The 20,875-nt window shown below is 38.3% G+C and overlaps 1 protein-coding gene across 1 annotated transcript; it reads left to right on the top strand.

Annotated features, from left to right (window-relative positions):
- The first annotated feature begins 2,794 nt into the window (after positions 1 to 2,794).
- Positions 2,795 to 20,672, top strand: LOC130163192 (interferon gamma 1-like). Its single transcript, XM_056367127.1, is given in 7 exon segments — positions 2,795 to 3,099; positions 11,798 to 11,888; positions 17,345 to 17,418; positions 18,271 to 18,345; positions 18,977 to 19,151; positions 19,154 to 19,224; positions 20,311 to 20,672. Coding segments are annotated over 6 exon segments (546 nt in total). The 5' UTR covers positions 2,795 to 3,099; positions 11,798 to 11,830; the 3' UTR covers positions 20,404 to 20,672.
- Positions 20,673 to 20,875: the final 203 nt, after the last annotated feature.

The following is a 20,875-nucleotide window of genomic DNA, read 5'->3' as shown; positions in this document are numbered from 1 at the left end:
AACTCTGGAACCAGCAGGACTCTTCTTAGAGACTCAGAACCCGGGCCAGAAGGGTCCTGGTCAGAACCAAAGAACCAAGAACCCGACGTCGCTCCAGCAGAGCTTCAGAAGTTCTCTGCAGAGATGGAGAACCTGCTGGAGGGACGACCATCTCAGCAGCTCTCCATCAATCAATCAATCAATCAATCAGACCTTTATGGTGGAGATGATAGACTGAGACACTTTGAGTTTTGTAAATGAGAGATTTCACTTTGTCAATACGGATTATTGAGAGTTAAACACTGTTGAAGAAGAAGAAGAAGAAGAAGAAGAAGAAGAAGAGCTTGTGCAGATACAAATGAGAATAAGTATGAAACAAGGTTTAAGTCGTACTCTGAATCCAAACCTCTGCAAACTAAACAGAAACCACCTCTGTTACCGAGCGTGTTTGCGAGATGTTTGCTCGGTGATGATCAATAAAAGAAGCTAAATACAGTTTTGAGTTATTTGCACTTCATTGTTTTCATTTTCTGCTACTGCTGCTAAAAAACAAAAGATCCTTGAAAACTGATATTTAGATGTTTAAAACTCAATTGTCATGATTGATTTTTATCAGATTAGATTTTATAAAATAATTTCTAAATTGCTGCTATTCTCTGTCTGACACTTACACCCACTGACCTATATCTTGAACTGGTGCAGAAAACCACAAGGACATGAGACCTACTTATCCACTTTCAATGGTGTAGGTTTGGTTTCAGCTCAGTGAGTGTGTATAAATGGATACTGTACAGTATGAGTGTGTTTGTGTATATAAATGTGTGTGTTGGGGGGGTGGGGAGTGCCCCCTCCCCTCAGCAAAGAACAACTTAATGAGGGATTGTGTACAGCTTCAGACACGGAAAGGTTGCACGTAAAACTGAGTATTGACTTCAGTCATCAGTTAGTATCTTCTCTGATTCATGTTTTCACACATCAGTTAAAAATATCGTATTTTGTTTTTAAAATAATCCACTTACAGCTGAAACAGGACACTGGATCTGCCCCGAATATAGATGTGTTGGTCACTGGTCCAGGACCAATCCATCCACCAAGTTCAGCGCAAATCGGTTCAGTACCTTTTGTGTAATCCTGCTGACAAACATACAAACATACAAACAAACAGACAGACGCAGGTAAAAACATGAACGCCTCCTCGGCGGTAACGATACAAACAAACACTTTTATTGTTGGACCAATAGAAAATGATGGATGACTGTGCTGATGATGATTCAAACGTTTTCAGTTCAAACGTTACTTCGAGCCAGATTCTCCAGTGTGGCCTTGTGCTCCTCTTAGTTTCATATCATTGTGTAACCTTTGGTTTTCACTGTTGATCTGACTAAAGCGAGTGTTTGAAGATGTTACTTCAGGTCTGTCAATCAAAGACTGAGATTTTAGCAGTTAAAAAAGAATCTCTTTAAAATAAGTCCTACAAGAAGAGAGCTACCGATCCGTAGAAGTATAAGACCTAGATACAAACCTTTTCAGGATATGGACGTTGCCACGAGCAACCCCAACCAGATTTCATTATGCACACACAGCATGTGATTGGGTTTCTATCCAAGAGGCTGACACAGTGAAGTGGAGCTGTTTATCCTGATGACCTGTTGTTGTGCTTGTTGAAATATCTCAACAATTATTAGATTAGACGTTCATGTTCCCCTCAGGATGACCTGTTGTGATCCTCAAGTCAAAGCTGTGATTCAGCCAGTTCTTTGGTTCATGATCAAATACCTGTGAAACTAATGACATTTCAATCAGTTTCAGTTGCACTTTGTGTTTAGAGGTGAAACAACTAATCAATGAATCGATCAGTTTCTCTGGGATGAGGTATAATGTATACTATGTACACTCGGCCAATGGGCCACAGGAACCTTTTAGTTCCTGAAGAGAAGTTCCTGTGAAAAGAAAGTTCCAAGCACTTTTTGGGGCGAAACATGGCTATAGTTCCTCAACAGGTTCCTGGTTCCTGGTTCCTGGGGAAAGTTCCTGCAGCGGAAACGCAGCTAATTGTCTCAAAACTCTGTGTGTAAAACGCAAATCCACAAGCGTAGAGACAAGAAAATTTATTCAAAAATGTTTGTTTGAAAGTTGTAAATTTTATTTTTTGCCAGTCCAATGAGAGAGACTGAGAGGAAATGACACCGAGTTGAAGTTATAAATATAAATAATGTTATAATAAACTTCATTTAAGATTGGATTTTTTTGGGAAAACATCAGAGGCTGGGCCCCCTTGCTCCACCTGTGGACTTCATTAAGAAGAACTTCACCATTCATTTTCCTCTAAGTGGGAGGGCCGCGCCACCAGGGTTCTACCTGTGTGATGTCATCACAGGGGATTTCCCACACAGGTGACACCAGGAAGTTGAGAAACAACAGAAAACCTTTTACTCTGTGTGTGTGTGTGTGTGTGTGTGTGTGTGTGTGTGTGTGTGTGTGTGTGTGTGTGTGTGTGTGTGTGTGTGTGTGTGTGTGTGTGTGAAAGAGAGATAAGGATCTATATTTAGCCGAGGCCTTTGTGTTGAAACTGAACAGATCAGGTCACATGACATTGTCACGTTCAGGGGCCTCCAACACTGAACCAGTGGTGAGATATTTATAGAACCACTGCCATTAATAAAAATTCATGTCATTTTATCACTTTTTTCAGTACGTGAACATTGATAAGATATTTCTATTTCAATTTTAATTTAAATAATAGTAAATTCTTTTCGTTTTGGAACTAAAATACCCATAATTCGGGGGGGGGGCTTTGGTAGCTGTAAACCGGAAGTACTATGTTCCTAGCAACGGATTCAGTGAGATAGCTTTTAGCCACATTTTTAGGATATATTTGTTTATCTTCTGTCAAATTAACACCATTAAAAGTAGCGGAAGTATTTATAAGCAGTTCCTGTTTGCGGTGCGCTCGTGGACGTACAGACAACGATCGTTGTAAGACGGTTCGGTGATACTGAAGGAAACTTAACGTGACGATCCTCAGGCAAGTTCTGAAACGTCTTTTTTCTTTGATTTCCGAGCGGATTTTTGGACGTTTGTTCGTGACGGAGATCGGAGATAATGACATCCACGGAAAACGTAAGTCACACTGATTCTATAAATGTGTGTTTCACGCCTGAGTGTTTCGATTTAACTCGTTTATGACTCCGAGAATAAGCAGGATTTTAAAGCTAACGGTTTTACAGTAGCTAAAGTAGCTAAAGTAGCTAAAGTAGCTTAGCTTAGTGGTAAGCTAGTGTTAGCCCAGTGGGGATTCATTAGTGGGGGCAGTGCTGTTTAAGGTAATACAGTATTCCTAAATATAAATATGAATACCAATTTCAATTTGATATGTTATTTACAAGGTTAAAATAAATGCATGCAATTTAATAGGATTTATTCAGGTTCACATTAGCAAAACACAAATAAAGTACCAACATCTCCCTGATGTGAAACATTTTGAAGCAAAAACTATTATTCTGCCTCTGAGAATCGTCTGTGATCATTTTCCTCCCCTGTGTGTGAAAATCCTGATAATGATGCAATCATGGACTTTCCATTGTGCCACAAAGACAAGACGTAACGCATGATGTTTTATACTAGATTAATATTGTAGACTATTATTATATACGATAGATTAATTGTTTCATTGATCTTTCTGAAAAAAAATTACTAAATATTTTATTGTCATCAGCCTTTGTCACTGTCCTTAAACTCACTGCAACAGGTTGATAATAAAGTTAAAAGATATATTTGTAAGTTTTGCTATTGCTACATAGCTAATGTAAGCATTAACAGCTGTTTATTGACCAGAATTGCCAAGAGCTTCAGCCATCGTTATATTTATAATGCGTCCTCTGAGCATCTACGTCTTGAGGGCAGTCTGGACACTACTGTGACTCGGTATCGGAAAGCGACGAGACAGGCTGACCTGGCCAGGGCTAGCTGGTTAGCATGCTAACGTGAGTAGAAGTGTTTCTTTCCACCTCTGGAGAAAGCTCTTGCTGAGCACAGGAATGAAGTTTGATGATGAACCCAAAACGTTTCTTCTTGAGTGATCAGTAAACAGCAGTTTACAATGCTAACCTTAGATACGTAGCGATAGCAAAACTTGACAGACTCATTTTGACATAAGTACACTCCCTACACTCAACAAAACATGACCACTGAACTTAATCCAGGCAGTGTTTGCCATTAAAACTATTTTGTGGGACAAATTAGTTTTAAATTTCGGGGACGCATGGAGCTGGAGCCTTTCCCACAATGCACTGCAGGAGCTGATCAACTCTCAGTAAACCACTGGATGTTTTGCACATATCAGTCTTGTCAAATGTGCATTTTTAAACTGCAACAGTGCAGACAGACAGACAGACAGACAGACAGACAGTGTGTTGTTGTCAGTGTGGCTGTTTGACCTGGTTACTGTTCTGACTTCCAGGAACATCAGCAAACACAAAAACTCTTTCACCTTAACTTTTGTTTTTGATCTTGCGATGCTCAGAAGCCGCTTGAGGTATTCTTCTTCTATGGTGCCAAGATGCATACATTCCCGCTCCGTCTCCAATCTGGGTCGGACGACGTCTCTGCGTTTTCAGTAAGTGCCCAGGTGGTAAAAAAAAAAAACCCTGCTGAGTCAATGTTTCCTTCAAAGGCGCAACCTAGTTTTATCTGACCGCAAAATCTAAACACTAAAACCAGTTTTAACCCAAACGTAATCGTTAACGCCAAGAGGAAGTGAGAGGAATAGAAAAGAGACAAACGAGGAAAACGAGGAAGAGAATTGAGGAAGAAAGGAGGAGAATATACAGAAAGGAAGGAGGAGACAGAAGAGGAGAAGAGAACGGAGGAAAGAGAGCAAAGGCCAAAGTGAAGAGAGGAGGAGGAAAGAAAGAGGAGAAACAGGAGATAGGGTGGGAGAAAATAAAGGAAAAGAAGAGAGAAAACATGGGAGGACAAAACGAAAGAGGGAAAAAAGGAGAAGGAAGAGGAATAGAGGCAAGGAGAGGAAGAGAGGAGGACAAAATGCAGAATAGAGAAGAGAGGGGGAAAGGAGGAGAAGGATAAAGGAAAGAGAAAAGAAAGGAGAGGTGACATCAGCAGAGAGACTCCCTGGAAATTTGCATGAGTCAGTGATATCAGGAAATTTTTGAAACGGGGGGGGGGGGGGTTGATGGTTGAGTGATGGTTGAGTAGGGGAGGGGGGTAGAGGAGGAGCAGGAAGTATAAATGAAGCAGAGGGGAGTGAAGTTGCTGCACTTGAAGATGCTTCTCCTCGTCGTCAGGATGTCTGCTCCCGCTCTGCTGATCAGCCTGATCTCTGGGCTTGTTGCCATGGCGACGGCCGAGCGGGGTCTCACCTGCCAGCAGGAGATCCCTGCCGAGCTGATCCGAGACCTGTGGAGCCGGTCCATACTGCTGATCAATAAACTGCCGGTAAGATCAATGACTGATGATCAATAACTCTGAATGTATCTAAGTCTGTCAGTTTAACTCTCAGTGTGAGTTCAGTTATATCACCTATTGATTAGTCTGCTGATCAATATAACAGTTTACTGTCTACCAGTCAGTGTCAGTTCATTAAATGTCCATATCATGTTATTGATTTTTGTCAATAATCACTTTTATTGTATCTGTTCCTTGAGATAGAGAAGTGGTGATTATTGATTAACCACATAATCAATGGCAGTTTACCATCAATCAAAAGTTGTCAATCACATTGACAAGTCTGTCAATCAATACATCAGTTTACTGTCCCTTAATTGTTCCTATTGATTTGTTTGCTCAATAATAACTTTGATAAAGCTGTCAATCAATACTTCAGTTTACAATGAATTAAATATCAATAAGTTTTATTGATTTGTCTTCCAATCACTATATCAGTTTATTATCAACTAAATGCCAATAATCATTCTTATTGATTAGTCCACAAATCAGTGTTAGTTCATTAAATGTCAATAATCACTTTTATTGATTTGTCCATCAGTTAATCAATTAGCATGTGAACTTATTTTTCAGGAAGTCAATAATAATACAATAACTATAATTTATTAATTACTATCCTAGTAGTCAATAGAACATTTTACTACAAACTGATGACAGATCAAAAATCAAACAAAACAGTAAATATTGATTATTGATCAGAACAAGAGCAATAAATAATTACTATTAATTTCCTTACCAATACTAATCAACAATAAAACCTGTTAATGATTATGTGATTAATTAATGTTAATGTTTTCACTATATCGACAAGTGATCAGTTGTGTTACCTGCTCATCAATTCATCAAAATAATGTGATAGTGTCATGAATGACAGGCTGAACATCAATCAATCAATTAGCAATAATGAAGAGACGAAAATCAGTTCTTTCAAAATAAAAGTCTCATTCATGGAGTGCTTGTATTATTTTGTCTGATCTGATTGTTACAGATAAATAAACAACATCAGCTGGTAATAATTGATATTGATGAGTCACTGAGTGAAGCACCAGTTCCTCAGTCGATGATCAGGATCAGACAGGAAGTGAAAATGTGAAAAGTTGCCATTTTTGAAGCAGATCAAAGAGTTTCTGACTGAAAACACAAGACGCACGTTTTGAATTCACAGCTGAAGGAAACGTTGTTGACACACTTTGACTGATATCACTAATGTTCTCACTGCTGCTGCTGCTGAAGTCAATAAACAGAAGTACTTTACTTCAGTATTTCCATTTTCTGCTACTTTGTACTTTCATTTTTTATACTTTATACAGCACTTTCACTTGTAACTGTATTTTTACATAGTAGTATTGATACTTTCACTAAAGGACGTCTTCCACCACTTTTGCTACTGATGATACACAAAGTATGTTTTGTTGCAGATGGAGATAATGGAGAGTAGATACTCAAGGAAATCAAGAATAGATTTAAAAATAACATAAATAGAAGACATGTATAATTATCTGTCATGTCATTAATGTAAGTTTTTTTTAATGTTTACATCGGCAGAAAGAAGAAAACTTCTCCGGGCGATGGAGACTACTGCCCAAATTCTGCACCACATGTCCTGAGGTCAGTGAACGTATCAGACTCTAATCCCGTCTTGTCCAATCAACCGCAGAGATCAAAGTATGTTGTAGAGTAAAGTGCCGACTTTGTATCTGTAGTGAGAGTTTGTAGTTTTTTGAATGGAGTCTGGTTCTGCTAGACATGAGTGGAGGTAAATCTTTTGCTGAGGTTTCAGCTTCCAGGTGACGGTGCTCACTTTGTGTACCTCAACCACAACCACACACTTAAACTTCATCTACACAGAACCATGTTTAACCCCAACACTGAAACACAACACCACTTCTCTTTGGAATTTCTTCCCTCAAACATTAACACGTCAAACCTGCGATTTTTACAGGTGTTTCCAAACAAGTTGTAGCTGACATACCTGTTCAGTGGAGTGTACAGTTTGGACTTCAAGGAGGAAGTGCAGCTGGAGTCAGAAGTTTACATGCACCATAGACAAACACACTTAAAGTCAGTTTTGCACAATTCCTGACATTCAATCCTTACAAACATCAGTTGTCTCAGGTAGGTTAGGGTCACTACTTCATTTTTTTTTTTTTTTTTTGTGCGTTTATTGGACAGGATAGTAGAGAGAGACAGGAAATGGGTAGGCAGAGAGAAAGGGAATGACATGCAGCAAAGGCCGTCCGATGCGGGACTCGAACCGGGGCCAACTGCAGCGAGGACTGTAGCCTCTACAAATGGGGCGCCTGCTTAGACCACTACGCCACACGACAACCTACTACTTCATTTTAAGTATGTGAAATGTCAGTAATAATAGTACAGAGCGTGATTTATTTCAACTTTAGTTTCTTTCATTTCATTCCCAGTTGGTCAGAAGTTTTTAGTATTTGGAAACACTGCTTTTAAATTAACTTGGGTCATATGTCTCGGTTAGCCGCCACCCCCGAGCTTCACGGTTGCTGTGGTGCTTTTTGACTTGGCAGCCTCATCCTTTTAACTCCAAACAGACAATTTTCGTGAATGACGAACAGTTCAATTTTAGTTTCATCATGTATATTGCTGTATTGAAAAGTAAAAGCATCTCGTCATGTTACCAGCATTTTATTGGTTTCGGGTCGTCCGTGCATCCATCTGTCCGTCTGTCTCATTCTCGTGGACATGATATCTCGCTAACATCGTGACGAAACTTCTTCAAATTTGCCACAAACATTCACTTGGACTCAAAGATGAACTGATCAGATTTTGGTCGTCAAAGGTCAAAGTTCAAGGTCAGTGTGACCAAACAAAACACCTTTTTAGCCATTACTCAAGACTTCACAAAAATGGTTGGTATTAAATATGACTCTGGATAAACAGGGATGTGACCTGAAACTAATCGCAGTGGAGGAGGGATATAACCACGAGGAGGTGATTCTAGGTTTCTTGTTGGTTATAAGGTAATGGAGGTCTTAAGTGCATCTGTTCTGAGAGATGGAGAAGTGGTGGATATCTGTCTGTGGATTTCTCTTAAGAGTCGATAGTAATGCTTCCAGGTCTGTGTCTGTAATGCTCATTGTAAAGAAAAACAGATTTTATCAGTAGTGTTTTATCATGTTGTAAGCAAGATTTGTGAGGCAATGTTATATTAAAGCCATGCTAGTGGCACGGCTAAAACGTATAATGTCAGTCCACAGCTTTCGGTATCTGTCGGTATCTATATATCTCTATAAATATGAGATGGATTGCCTTGAAATTTGGTTCATGTTCTCCTCAGGATGAATTACTATAACTTTAATGATCCTCTGACTTTTCATCTAGCACAATCATTAGCTTTTTGCTAACATGCTAAACTAATATGGTAAACATGGTAATCATTGAACCTAATAAACGTTATCATGTTAGCATGAGAAATTTCAGTCAGTAACTGACTAACATTGTCACCCATAGAGCTGGTGCTAGCTGTTGTTAGCCGCTGCTAGCTGCTGATAACAAATAGGACCTTCATATGACAAACTACTCTCTCCTCCTCAGCACACGATTGGCTGGCAGGAGATTGGAGAAATTATTGACATCTACCAGAGGAGAGTGTTCAGCAGTGAGGTCGTCCAGAAGCTCCTCCCCCTCCACTACAACGACCTGCTGTACCGACTCCAACACACACTGCACCACTGCGTGAGTACACAACTGTGAACACACACACACACACACACACAAACACACACAAACACACACACACACACTCACACACTGACTAATCTTTGTATTTGTGTTCAGGTTTCTTCGTCCAAACCTTCAAAATGGTCCAAAATCATCAAGAAACTGGAGAGAAAAATCAAAAAGGTAAATATGACAGTTTGTACTACAACTATGAATACTGCTGCTCCTTTCTCCTACTGCTACTACTGCTGTTGCTATGACAACCGTTACTGCTTCTGCTACTACTACTACTTCGCCATCTACATCCAATCCAATCCATCCAATTCTGTAACTGCACCTATTACAATCGTAGCTACTGCTATTATTACTACTTCTTACATAATGTGTGTACTTTACCTGCAATTAAATAACATGTGGAATATTATTACAATCTGCCACCTATAACTGGCTGTTTAAAATGTTATTATTCATCCATCCATCAATTACCTCATCACATTCTGGGTCATAGGTATCAATAAAACATACATTATTTAATTAGTTATTTTTAATACAGTGTAATGCTTGAATTCTCAGTATGAATACACAAATGATACAAACTGAACCTGTGTCTCTGCAGAAGAGGAGAGATGAAGTTGCACTGAAAGCCGTCAGAGAGTTCACCTTCATCCTCAGATGGATTGATGAGCTGGCACAGCACCACATCCTGTAGAGCATCATCATCATCATCATCAATGCTTAACATTTACAGGTTTTCATTTCAAAAATCAGAGTAGATTTTTTTTTTTTGTGACCTTAAATCCACTTTGACATCTGTCAAAACTGGTATTTTTACGTCACAATAGGTAAAAAAACTGAAAACAGTGAGTCTTAACCATTATCAGCATCTTTATCACCCACACCTGTTTGGCTGGAGGTTCCTGGAAAGTGCTTGAATCTTTTTTTAAAATATTGATTTAATGTTTTTCAAATGTTTTAAAGTAAATTTGTAGCTTTATTTACAAAATAAGTTATTTTCAGATAATATTTATTATATTTGAGTATTTACTGAATCCAAGTACTTAAAAATTTTATATATTGTTCAAAATTTAAGATATTTTTATATGAATTATTGTAGCTGTATTTATATGAATTTGTCAATCAAACTCTGAATGAAATAAACTAAATTCTTATCTTCATCACTGGTGTCGGGTTCTGATTGATGAACTGTGAGTTTTAAGTGTTGTCTCCCTCTGCTGGTCAAAATCTGGTAATACAACGTGAGAGTGACGTGTTGTATTTCTTTATGTCTTCAAAAGGGAAAGAAAAGAGAAAAAAGGAAGGGGAGGATAAAAATGGGGGGTATGTAGTGAAAGTAGGAAGGGAAGAGAAACAGAATGGAGAGAAGAATAAGAAGCGAAAAATAAAAGGAAACAAAAGAAAGGAACTGATGGTTAAAAAAGGAGTAAAAAATCAAAATTTGAGCGTGAAAAAGGGAGGAGGAAGAGAGAAAAGGCAGAGAAAGGAAACGAGTAGGTAAGGAAACACATTTAGCGTCCTAAATTTAAACACTTGGAAGAAGATTTGAATTTTGAGGTTTGATTTAATGGAAAGATTAAATGAAAAGTTCACCCAAAAGAGAAACTGAGTCACGATCCTCTCCCTTCCCTGGCGGTGGAAACCCAAGGTTGTCGGGACGACCGCCGAAACCCACAACGAAACCCCACACGGTGACACAGCACTGAACTGAACACATCATCATCATCATCATTATCATCATCATCATCATCATCATCTCTTTTTCTGTGCAGAGCAACTTCAATGCAGCAGAGTCATTCCTTGTTCAGGATTAGAAACCTGCTTCCTAAAGGCGTTAAACATCATTATCAGGCTTTTTAGCCTGTTTTAGCTCCTAACATTAGCGCTCTAATTAGCCTTGTGTTCAAGACACAACACAATCTTCATCATCTTAAATGGCATTTAAATGTTGATCAGTAAATTCCCAGAGGTTTTGCTGCTTTGGCCGTACTTGGTTTGGTTTGACCAATGGTGGGTTCCATTTTAAGTGGGAAGTCTGAATATCCGAGATCCTGATCACTCTGAGTTTGTTTCGAAGGCTGAAAGGGACCATGTGTGAAAACACCCTTTGTACACGGATGCAGAGCAACTACAAAGAGATGCAAAACTACCACTGATGCAAAAACAACTACAAAAAGACATAAAACAAGTACAGAGAGACTTAACTAAAAATAGACGTCAACAAACTACAAAGAAATGCAAAACAACCACTGATTCAAAAACAACTACAAAGGGACGTAATACAACTGCAAAGGGACATACAACTATAGAGAAATGCCAAAGAACTACCAAATGATGTAAAACAATGACAAAAAGACGTTATACAACTTCCAAGAGATGAAACAACTACAGAGATGCACAGCGAGAAGCAAAATGTCGAGACTGACCATACAGAGATGCAAAAGAAAAACTACAAAGAAATACAAAACAGCTACAAAGAGACAAAAAATTGTCCGCAAAAAGATATAAATAATAATTTGAATATGGTTAAAGGCATGTCAACTGCACACAGCTGATGAGCAAACATCTACACAGTCACAATGAGTAAATATACAGTTTAATTGAGTGAACCTTTTTAGAATAAAATATTTGCTTTTTTTTCTCCATACAGAGGCTGAAATATTGATCAGCGTAGATTAAACTGATGGTGAAGGATCTTCATGTGTGTCAGCATGCTGCCTCTGCAGGGTCAGAGGGTAAGGGTGAGTAAGGCAGGTGGCATGGAAACGTCAATCCTCCAACTCATACAAAAGGATGTGGTGTGTGTGTGTGTTAATGTTTGTGTGTGTTTATATTGGCAGTTGGCCCACAGGGAAAAAAAGCACTGTCTGGTTTAGACTTCTAGGTAACATACACAAATGAAACAACCAGTTAATTCCAGTTAATTAACATTTACCTTGAAACTTCAAGAGTGTGTGTTTGTCAGACTGCATGCACAAATTCTTGTGGTTTACCAAAGGAAAAAAATGCTACGAGAGAATTTCTTCTTACTAGAGAGTTTTTCCATTATAAAATCATTTAGCGAATCTTTATCAAAGGACTTTCAATTCCTGCAGGAGATTAATTGTTTGGTTGTAACGTTTGCTCATGTTGTTTCTCTGATAACTTAAGATCCAGATGTCCGATGACTAAAATCCTTAATCTGGTTAAAATATATAGTTAAAAACAACCAAGATCTAAAAAGCGTATCGTAAAAATGTGACTTAAAACTGGATAAAAACCTATTGTAACTGCTTCTGGCAGACAAACACAAAACTGTCACATAGGGGATATGACGCCATTGTCAGGTGATCAAATGACACTATAAAACTATGAAATCAAAATTTTTCTGTGTTGAAAATTGCTGGAAGCATTGGGGATAATGCAAGTACACAACTCAACAAAATATATACCAGGTCTAGTCTAGTCAACCAGTCATTTGTACCAATCCTCCAAGACGATCCATAAGAATGTCTCCCGAAGTAGTGCCTCTATGGTGGCAGGCGTACTGGACTTTGGTTGTCATGGTTACAATAATAAACATGCAGAGTGTACCGACAGTGGCGCAGCCATCCCTTTGTCGCCTTGGTTACATTAATAAACCGTCATGGCTTCATTTAGGTTTTGGCACAATAAACTACTTGGTTACGTTTAGGAAAACATCATGGTTTGAGTTCAAATAGATACTGTCTTAATATTACACAATCTCTGTTGTCATGACTACAATAATAACAACGTTTTAATGCAAAGTCTTATTTAATAACTTGCGTTCTTCTGCAGAATCACACTTTGTATGCTCGATAAGTACAACAGTATGCACAGTTAAAATTATTAAAATTCGACTAATGTTCCTCTGACAAAAAACTAAACTAACTTATAGCTTAACTAAAATATCTTTAGTCTTCGTTAACGAAAGCTAACAACAATCAAATGATTAAAATGCGACTAAGCTAAGGTACATTGTGGTCAAAAGACTAACCAAAAAATCAGGTTTCAAAATGAACTCTTTTATCCACCTACTCTTATTTCATCGCCTAATATTTCACATTATGCAGATGATGTACAATTCTACATATCTGTTTATCCAGATGTGCTGAGGTTGTTCATGCTTATGGCCTTTTTCATCAACATTTATATTTTAAGGATTAAACATTTTGTCAAACTAAACCAGTCAGGTGAGACACTACACTCTGCTTTACATTTTACTTTATATAGCATTGTACCTTTAAGTAGGCAGAATTAAAAGTAGATTTAGCCAACAGACATTTAATGGCCCATAGTCTATAATGAATATATACATTTATATAATCTATATAAAACATTAAGGCTGCAGTTTCAGGCCAGCTTTTTATTTACAAACTGATTTCTTGGAAAACGGGTGAAAATGTGTCATATATAATTCAGGGAACTTTGATACCAGAAATCTGACATGACATGACATACATGAATTTCTCCAGTATATTCTTAGTGTGGTTCCTGTCTTTTGTTACCATGGTCACTCAATAACAGTGATGAGTCATGAAATCTCAAGACTTATCAACTCATGGTGTAGCAGAATTTGCAGCAGTAACAGTGAATTGTGTAGTTGTATTCGGCCAGAAAATATAAATATTAAAATTGAATTTGACATGCATTGAATGCAAAATAAGTTTATTGGGGAGCCCCTAGAAATTATTATACTACTTATAGTAATGACATTTTTACCTGCAGTGATGATTCAGGTTTCGTTTCCACCAGCAGTGGTGATGAATCGGCCTGAAACAACAGCGCAACTTCCTGCTGCAGTGACATGACTTTCAGCTGAAACTTTTAGCTCCAGTGATGATATTTCCATCTGTGCAGTGGCATCTCTACCCACTAGGAGGAACACATTTCTTTTTCCGCCGCAGTGATGCTTTAACCTGTGGCGGCCTCTTGATATTATCCATGTATGCGGACACGGGAACATTACACCCGTATGTAATGATATACAGCTGTAACAGCCTCAACTCTTATTGTTTCGGTCAAACACTGATGTTGGCGATAAGGTCTGTTGGTGATACAGTTCAGCCCAAAGGTGCTGGGTAAGGTTGAGGTCAGGGTTCGATGCAGACCAGTCATGTTTTTCCACATCAAACTAGGAAAATCATTTCTTTATAGATGTAGGTTCATGCCATTGTCACGTTGAAACCGGAAACACAAACCTGTTTACAGAAAGGTGGAAACAAACTTTTAAATGAAACATTTACTCTGTGTTTTTGTATTGTGAAGAAAGGTTGAATTTGCCTTTTTATTGTGGCGTTCAATGGAAAAATTAATTCCCCTACTCAGACTGTGCCATTTTAACACAAGTAACTTGAATTTGGTTTCCTCTTTTTTCTGATCCCTCGGTATTCGTTAGCGACCTCTTTCAGTGTCCTGACCCCCCCAGGTTGGAAACCGGTGGATTAAAGAGACTGTCCTTTCAAAAAATTAGCCCATAGGTCGTCTGTGCAGCAGGTCATTATGACCCATAATCAAATTTTGTTGCTAGGTGACATCTAGTGGTCATAGTGATTATGACAAGAGCAAAGGGCAAAGTGCGGTGACGTAGTTTAAAGAGAGACAAAGTTTGTGTTTGGAGGAGGTTCCGGTGGATAGATGAATATGACACAGGAGAGCTGTGTTCGATTCCCATGTGAAACTAGCTGTTTATATCGTAACCATGACAACACAGACCATGTAATGTTGAGGAAGTACTTACTTTAACATAAATCACAACCTTCTCGTACACCTAACCAAGGAGTTTTAGTGCCTGAGGCTAACCAAGCCATGATGACAATTGTAGGTACGCCGCTGACGGTACAGTCTGCGTGTTTGTTATTGTAACCATGACAACTAAGGTCTGGTACACCTGCAAGAAACCATTTCTTTATGAACATGCCTTTGTGCTGGAGTTCATGTTTAAAAGTATCATTATGCTGTTATGTAGAAAGGGATGTCTGCACAGTTTTGCTCATATAGTGCATCAGCAATAATTAGATTTCCTTTTAATAAAAAGTGGAGTTAAGACCTTTACGAAAAACCTAGTATGAAAAACCTAAAACCGAATTGATATTAGAGTTAATTGACAAGATTGGTGTCAGTTTAATCTCTATCTGTCCAGTACAAAGAAGTCCAGGATGTGTTTAGCCTAGCTTAGCACAAAGTCTAAAAAAAGACTAAAAAAATAAGCCTGTCAACAACTTGGTTACTGAGCAGGAGTAGAAACAGAACTGTAAGTAGGGCCTTTCGTCTGGTTAACATTCCACGAATAAAACATTTAAAGATCACAGCTCCTAGGGTCCGCACACCTACAGAGTGAGAGTAAACAGCCTATTTGACCTTTACATAACATCCACAGGCTGGGCTGTGTCTTCCCCCTCTTCCTACATGACATAGTATCGTATAGAGATGACTATCTTTGACGATGTGACGCACTTTAGTCTTTTGTGAAACGGAGTGGTGAGCTGTGGCCCTGGTGAATTTGTTTCAGATGGCATCGTGCATAATCACGGATGCAGTTTAATGCACCTAAAACAAATGATCAGAAACGCATGTAAAGAACAACGAGGGTCACTGAGAGCAACAGCACATTATAGCAGTGATGGCATTATCACTTAGTTGTTTTATTAATCATGCACCGTCTCTCAGAGCAGGGAGATTACATCTTTTCTGATTTGCTCAATCGAAATTGAAACAGCACAGCGTTTATAGGAATGTTTTATCATATTTAATTACAAGTTAGCTCCATGTGCTTTGCCTTAACGTGCATAAAACAACAAGTAAAATGAGTCACAATAAAAGCTAACTAATATCAGAAGTGGCAATCCCCAAGAGGCTATACTCTCCACTGCACACACCATCTCCTCCCACGTCTTTGCACAAATTTCAGAAAAACTAATTGTCCAACATTTATTAGCTCCAACTTGCACATGATCTGCTCAGTTAGAATTGTTATTTTTTGAGGTTGCATAGAAACCCCACCACAACTGGTGATTTGACAGTGTAATTAGGGACACACCAGCAAACAAGTATAAATGCTCACAATGCTGTAGGCTTGGCGTAGATCCTATGCAAAAGTAAACACAGTCAGACACACACATATAGTAACTAGTAAAAGCAAAAGTAAAACCACCCTCATCAGATCTGGATATTATTTTATGTTCATTTAGAAAACCGTGACCTGATGCCTGAGAGCTCTTACTGGACTCATCGAATTTTGTGTTGCACATGGAGCCATTGAAGTGATTTAAGTACTTAAGTATAACGTTTGGCTTTGCGTGTGCACATGAGGACATTATTTTCAAAAGCTTTTTCCTCGTAGACTATGAAACGCAGAAATAATAACTGCAGTCCACATGTTTTTGTGTGCAGGTGAATCTCTTATAGCACTGCCTGCTAAAATATAGATTTGAAACACTTGACACTCTATATTTTCAGTTGCAAATGATCTCTCTGTCGATTCTTTTCTTGTATGATCTATTTGTCATTTGTTCGACAAAATTTCCCCCTAGTGTAAGGTGTCGATTTAAAAAGACATATTTTGTCATATGATTTCATGCACTGTGACGCCTTTAACTGTTGAAGGACCTGCACATGTAAACAGTTTAATGCAAACAAGCTTGCAAAGGTCTACAAAGTTTCATAAAGCTTACATGAGGTTTTATGCACTCTTTGAACCACTAATACACACACACATATCAGGTGAAGCTTACTGTGCACTGCTACACACAGGCTTCTAGGTAAATTGATGACTGGGCTTCCTCCAGTTAAACCACTATGACCAGGGAGTCTCCTCAATCGGTCGTGTGTGTGTTCAGTGGATGGAAGTGAATGGAAACCTGACCAGGGAGTCTCCTCTGCGTGTATGTTTAGCAGCAGCAGAATGAGTTTTAGAGGAAAACATGTGTATGCTGCTGTTTCTGGTACTGCTGCTGCAAGCCCACAGACCACAGACATGCACGAACATGCACACTCACAGACACACAATGCGACAGACAGGGATACAGACAGCAATATATATAGACCCACAGGTCAACAGATAGCATCAGTGACTAAAGAGCTCATCACCCCTCACTAACTTCATCAGCCTCACTCTTCAAAGACTCTTTTCACTGCATAATTGGAGGTAGTTTGTATTGAAGATAGTGGTCTAATATGTCTTCCTTCTGTGGTTCAGTGTGTCTACTGGTCTTACTGGGAGCTGTGTTGGCATTTGGAAAACCTCTGCAGGAGTCCATGTCAAATCTGCTGGTGAGTTTTACCTGTGGCGTTCTGCAGGGCATGATTTTAGATCCTTTATAGTTTTCCTTTCAGCTTTGCCTCTGCTTGTGATTATAAGGTTTAATGGCTATAATTAAGGTTTAGTGAAGGAATCTGTCGTTTGAGATTACACAGAGGATGAAATCTGACGTCATATTAAGGGATGTGTGCATTAGGCATTTTTAAGATGTTTTAAAGTGATGGTTACCCTCTGTTGCAAGGCCTCTTCTATCTCCTACTAATGATTCACATTGGATTCAACATCAGTTCCTCTGCAGAGAGGAATGTTTTTGCTTTCATGTTTTGCTTTTAAGATGGCTTTATTTTTTTAACCATTTATTATGGAGTGAAAATTGAGTGCAGCTATTCCTTTTTCCTTTTTTCCTATTGTTAACTAAGAGGTTTACTGTAGAGATGAAGTTGTTGCAAAAATTTTCAAGAACAAGTAGCAAGTTTTTACAAAATTATGATAAGGTGTTTTTCTTTTAAGGCCTCTTGTATATTTTGAAAGGATATACAAGCTACAAGACTTTTCTTGCAAGAAAGTGATAGTTTTCTTGTAAAAGCAAAAATTGAGGCTGTTTAGTATGGATACAGAAGTCATTCACTTTTATGCCTCTGTTTAAGTTTCATTACAAGAACCAAAATTTTTATATATTTTTTGGAGTGGCTTCTGGACATCTACAAGGATGAGCGTAAAATACTGAATAAAACTAAAACACTAAAGAATTGAGTAAGCAAGACTTAAATGTCAAGAGTTTGTATCAGTGAGTGTTTATGTTGCTTGTTGGTATTGTTATATAACAGAAAGACTCAAATATTATTTGTCTTTGAATGTTTTAGAAGCTGAAGGAGACAGAGATTGGTTCTGAACCTCTCTTTGATTCTGTCACCAGGAGCATCAACACGTCCTGCCAGGTACAGAAAACCTGCAAACATACTGTACAAACACTTCACTGTCACTCTACTGTGCCATTCAAATGTACTATTGCTGCCGTCCTGTGAAAACCACCTATTGTCGTGAATTTTCCAGATAAACTGCGGGATGATTTAACATTCCTGTATGGGTTTTGTAAAGCATGTTTTGGAGATACATGGTTTTCATAGGACAGTCACAATAATGTGAAGTCACACTAAGACAAGCAGCAAAGGAAAAGTATTATGATGCCATGAGGAATCATGTACTGGGAAAATTACAGAGGTACTAAAATGGAGCCTTGAGGAACTCCAACCTGACGAGAAACTGGTCAGCTGCTCAAGTTAGAAAAACTGTTATAAAGACAATAACGCGGCAGGAATGATTTTTCTTTTTGACTTATCCTGAGAATTAAACAGCTGAAAAATCATATTAAAACACAATAAAACTATGAAACAGTAGTAATTCTCATGTTTGCTTACAATGGCATCATAAACCCAGAGATACTTAAGAAAAAAAGCCTCCACAGTACAGGTCGTATGCCTGACCTGAACATTTTCTCCCACAAAAATGTTTTGTGTTATTCTTTTATCTTTATTAAACCCTGGACCCATTTCATCCCCCCCCCCACAGAAGAAAGAAGACATCATGCTGATAAATGCCACTCTGGGAGTCTACATGAGCATCTTCTCCAGCATCCTGCAGCACAGCCATGACCACACCGGGACTTCCACCCTGCTGGGCCAGGTGCCTGTCTCTGACAGGAGCACGGTGAAGTCGTGGGTGAAGAAGCTCCAGGAGAGACGAAGGTTCTGAGGAGAGACTTAGTCGAGGTGAACAACAACCAGGAGGACATGCTCCGCGAGCTGACCAAAATCAAGGTAACTTTCTCCACCTGCATGCGCAAGAATGTGCAAGAACAGGCAGGACATTAAAAACTTACTTCAACAAAGTCGTAGACAGACATGAAAACAATCTTAATGAGCCTCTCCAGAGTCCACCTTAATGCTGGTTTCTGATTGGCTTACGGGCGCATGTTAAAACAAGTTAATGAGGTATAATGATGTAGTTTGGCTCAGTAACGTCATAATTTACCTCACAACCAGTTCTGGGACATTCATGGCGATGCTGAGTTAAACTGATAAAAATTGTTGATTATTTCTTTGTTAACCTTCTAGTGCAAAGAAGATCAGAAGTTCACACACTGCAGTTTATTCTGACCCCGTCCCACACACACTGTCCTGCTGCCCCAAATACTCACTTGAGCACCAAATGTGGATTCATCCACAGTTGAAAATAGACCCTAATAAATGTATTGATAAAAGCTTTAAGCTTTAAAAATTACTGACCTTTTTCTAAAAATAAAACATTATGTCTTTTCATTTATTGACTAAAAATATATATATATGTGTATATATATGTGTGGGTAGATACTGTCTCATGCTGACAGATGTAAAGATACTGCCCTGTTGGGACTGTACTTTCTTTTCTGTCTAAATGACAACAGGAAATAAACCAACTTGCTCTAATCAGTTAAAAGTTCACAGACAGTGTGACTGGTAGTGTGGGCAGGAAATGGAGCCAGAACTTTACGTTAATATGGTGCTACTCCTGATTTAGTTGTAGTTTCTGTTCCACATTAAACATCTGGAGAGGATACTGTCAAAATGTTGGAAAAGTTATTTGTTATTTCATCACAACAGGTTCGTAGCTGAGGAGACTGTGGGCATTTCTGTTTTATTTTATTTTATCTATTTATTTATATAGTGAATTTAAGATTTCCATTTCAGTATTTTATAGTCAGTTTAAGTCCTTACCTACCGTACTCCAGATGTTACACATACACGTTCAAGACTCAATTTCATTGAGTTAACTGACTAAATAAAAAAATAATAGCCTTATTAAAAATGTGGATGTTTTTAGCCATTTTTCATTTGAAAATCAACAGTTATTTTCTCTCTCTTCAGGTCGATGACCCCATTGATCAGCGAAGGGCTCTGGCTGAGTTCCAAACGGTGTACCGCGCAGCTTCCCTGCTGGGAAGTTCTCACCCTCGTTAACATCATCTAATTAGTTTAGTAGATTTTTACATGTTTATCTCGATCAGCAAATGTAGCTTTTCTTTCTCATGTTTTGTGTTTTTATTTATAACTGAGTTAAGCTGTTTTTATTTAAGATGTTACTTTAGGTAATTTCTCAATCCAGTGTTCCACTTAGCTGAGTTATATTTATTTTTGTGATAATTTAATGTATTTTATTTATGATTGAGTTATTTACTTAATTTATTTTTCTTGTCGGGTTTATCTTGTTTGTTTGAATAAAACCAGAAATCAGCATCAACTAAAAGCTTAATCTTGCCTTTTTAAAAAAAAAAAAACCTTTTAAACTAAAACTACTACAAATTCAGCTTTGTTCAGTTTGGAGTCTGTAGTTGTCAGCAGTAAATAGGATTTCCCAAAAGCAACTTGATGCACAGTTTATCACGTTTCACACCAAATCATCAGTAACCAGTTTTGTGCTGGCTGATATTTT

The sequence above is a fragment of the Seriola aureovittata genome, chromosome 22 (assembly GCF_021018895.1).
Source record: "Seriola aureovittata isolate HTS-2021-v1 ecotype China chromosome 22, ASM2101889v1, whole genome shotgun sequence".
NCBI classification, from domain to species: domain Eukaryota; kingdom Metazoa; phylum Chordata; class Actinopteri; order Carangiformes; family Carangidae; genus Seriola; species Seriola aureovittata.
The sequence above is the reverse complement of the archived record's forward strand: the minus strand, read 5'-3'. Positions and strand labels throughout refer to the sequence as shown.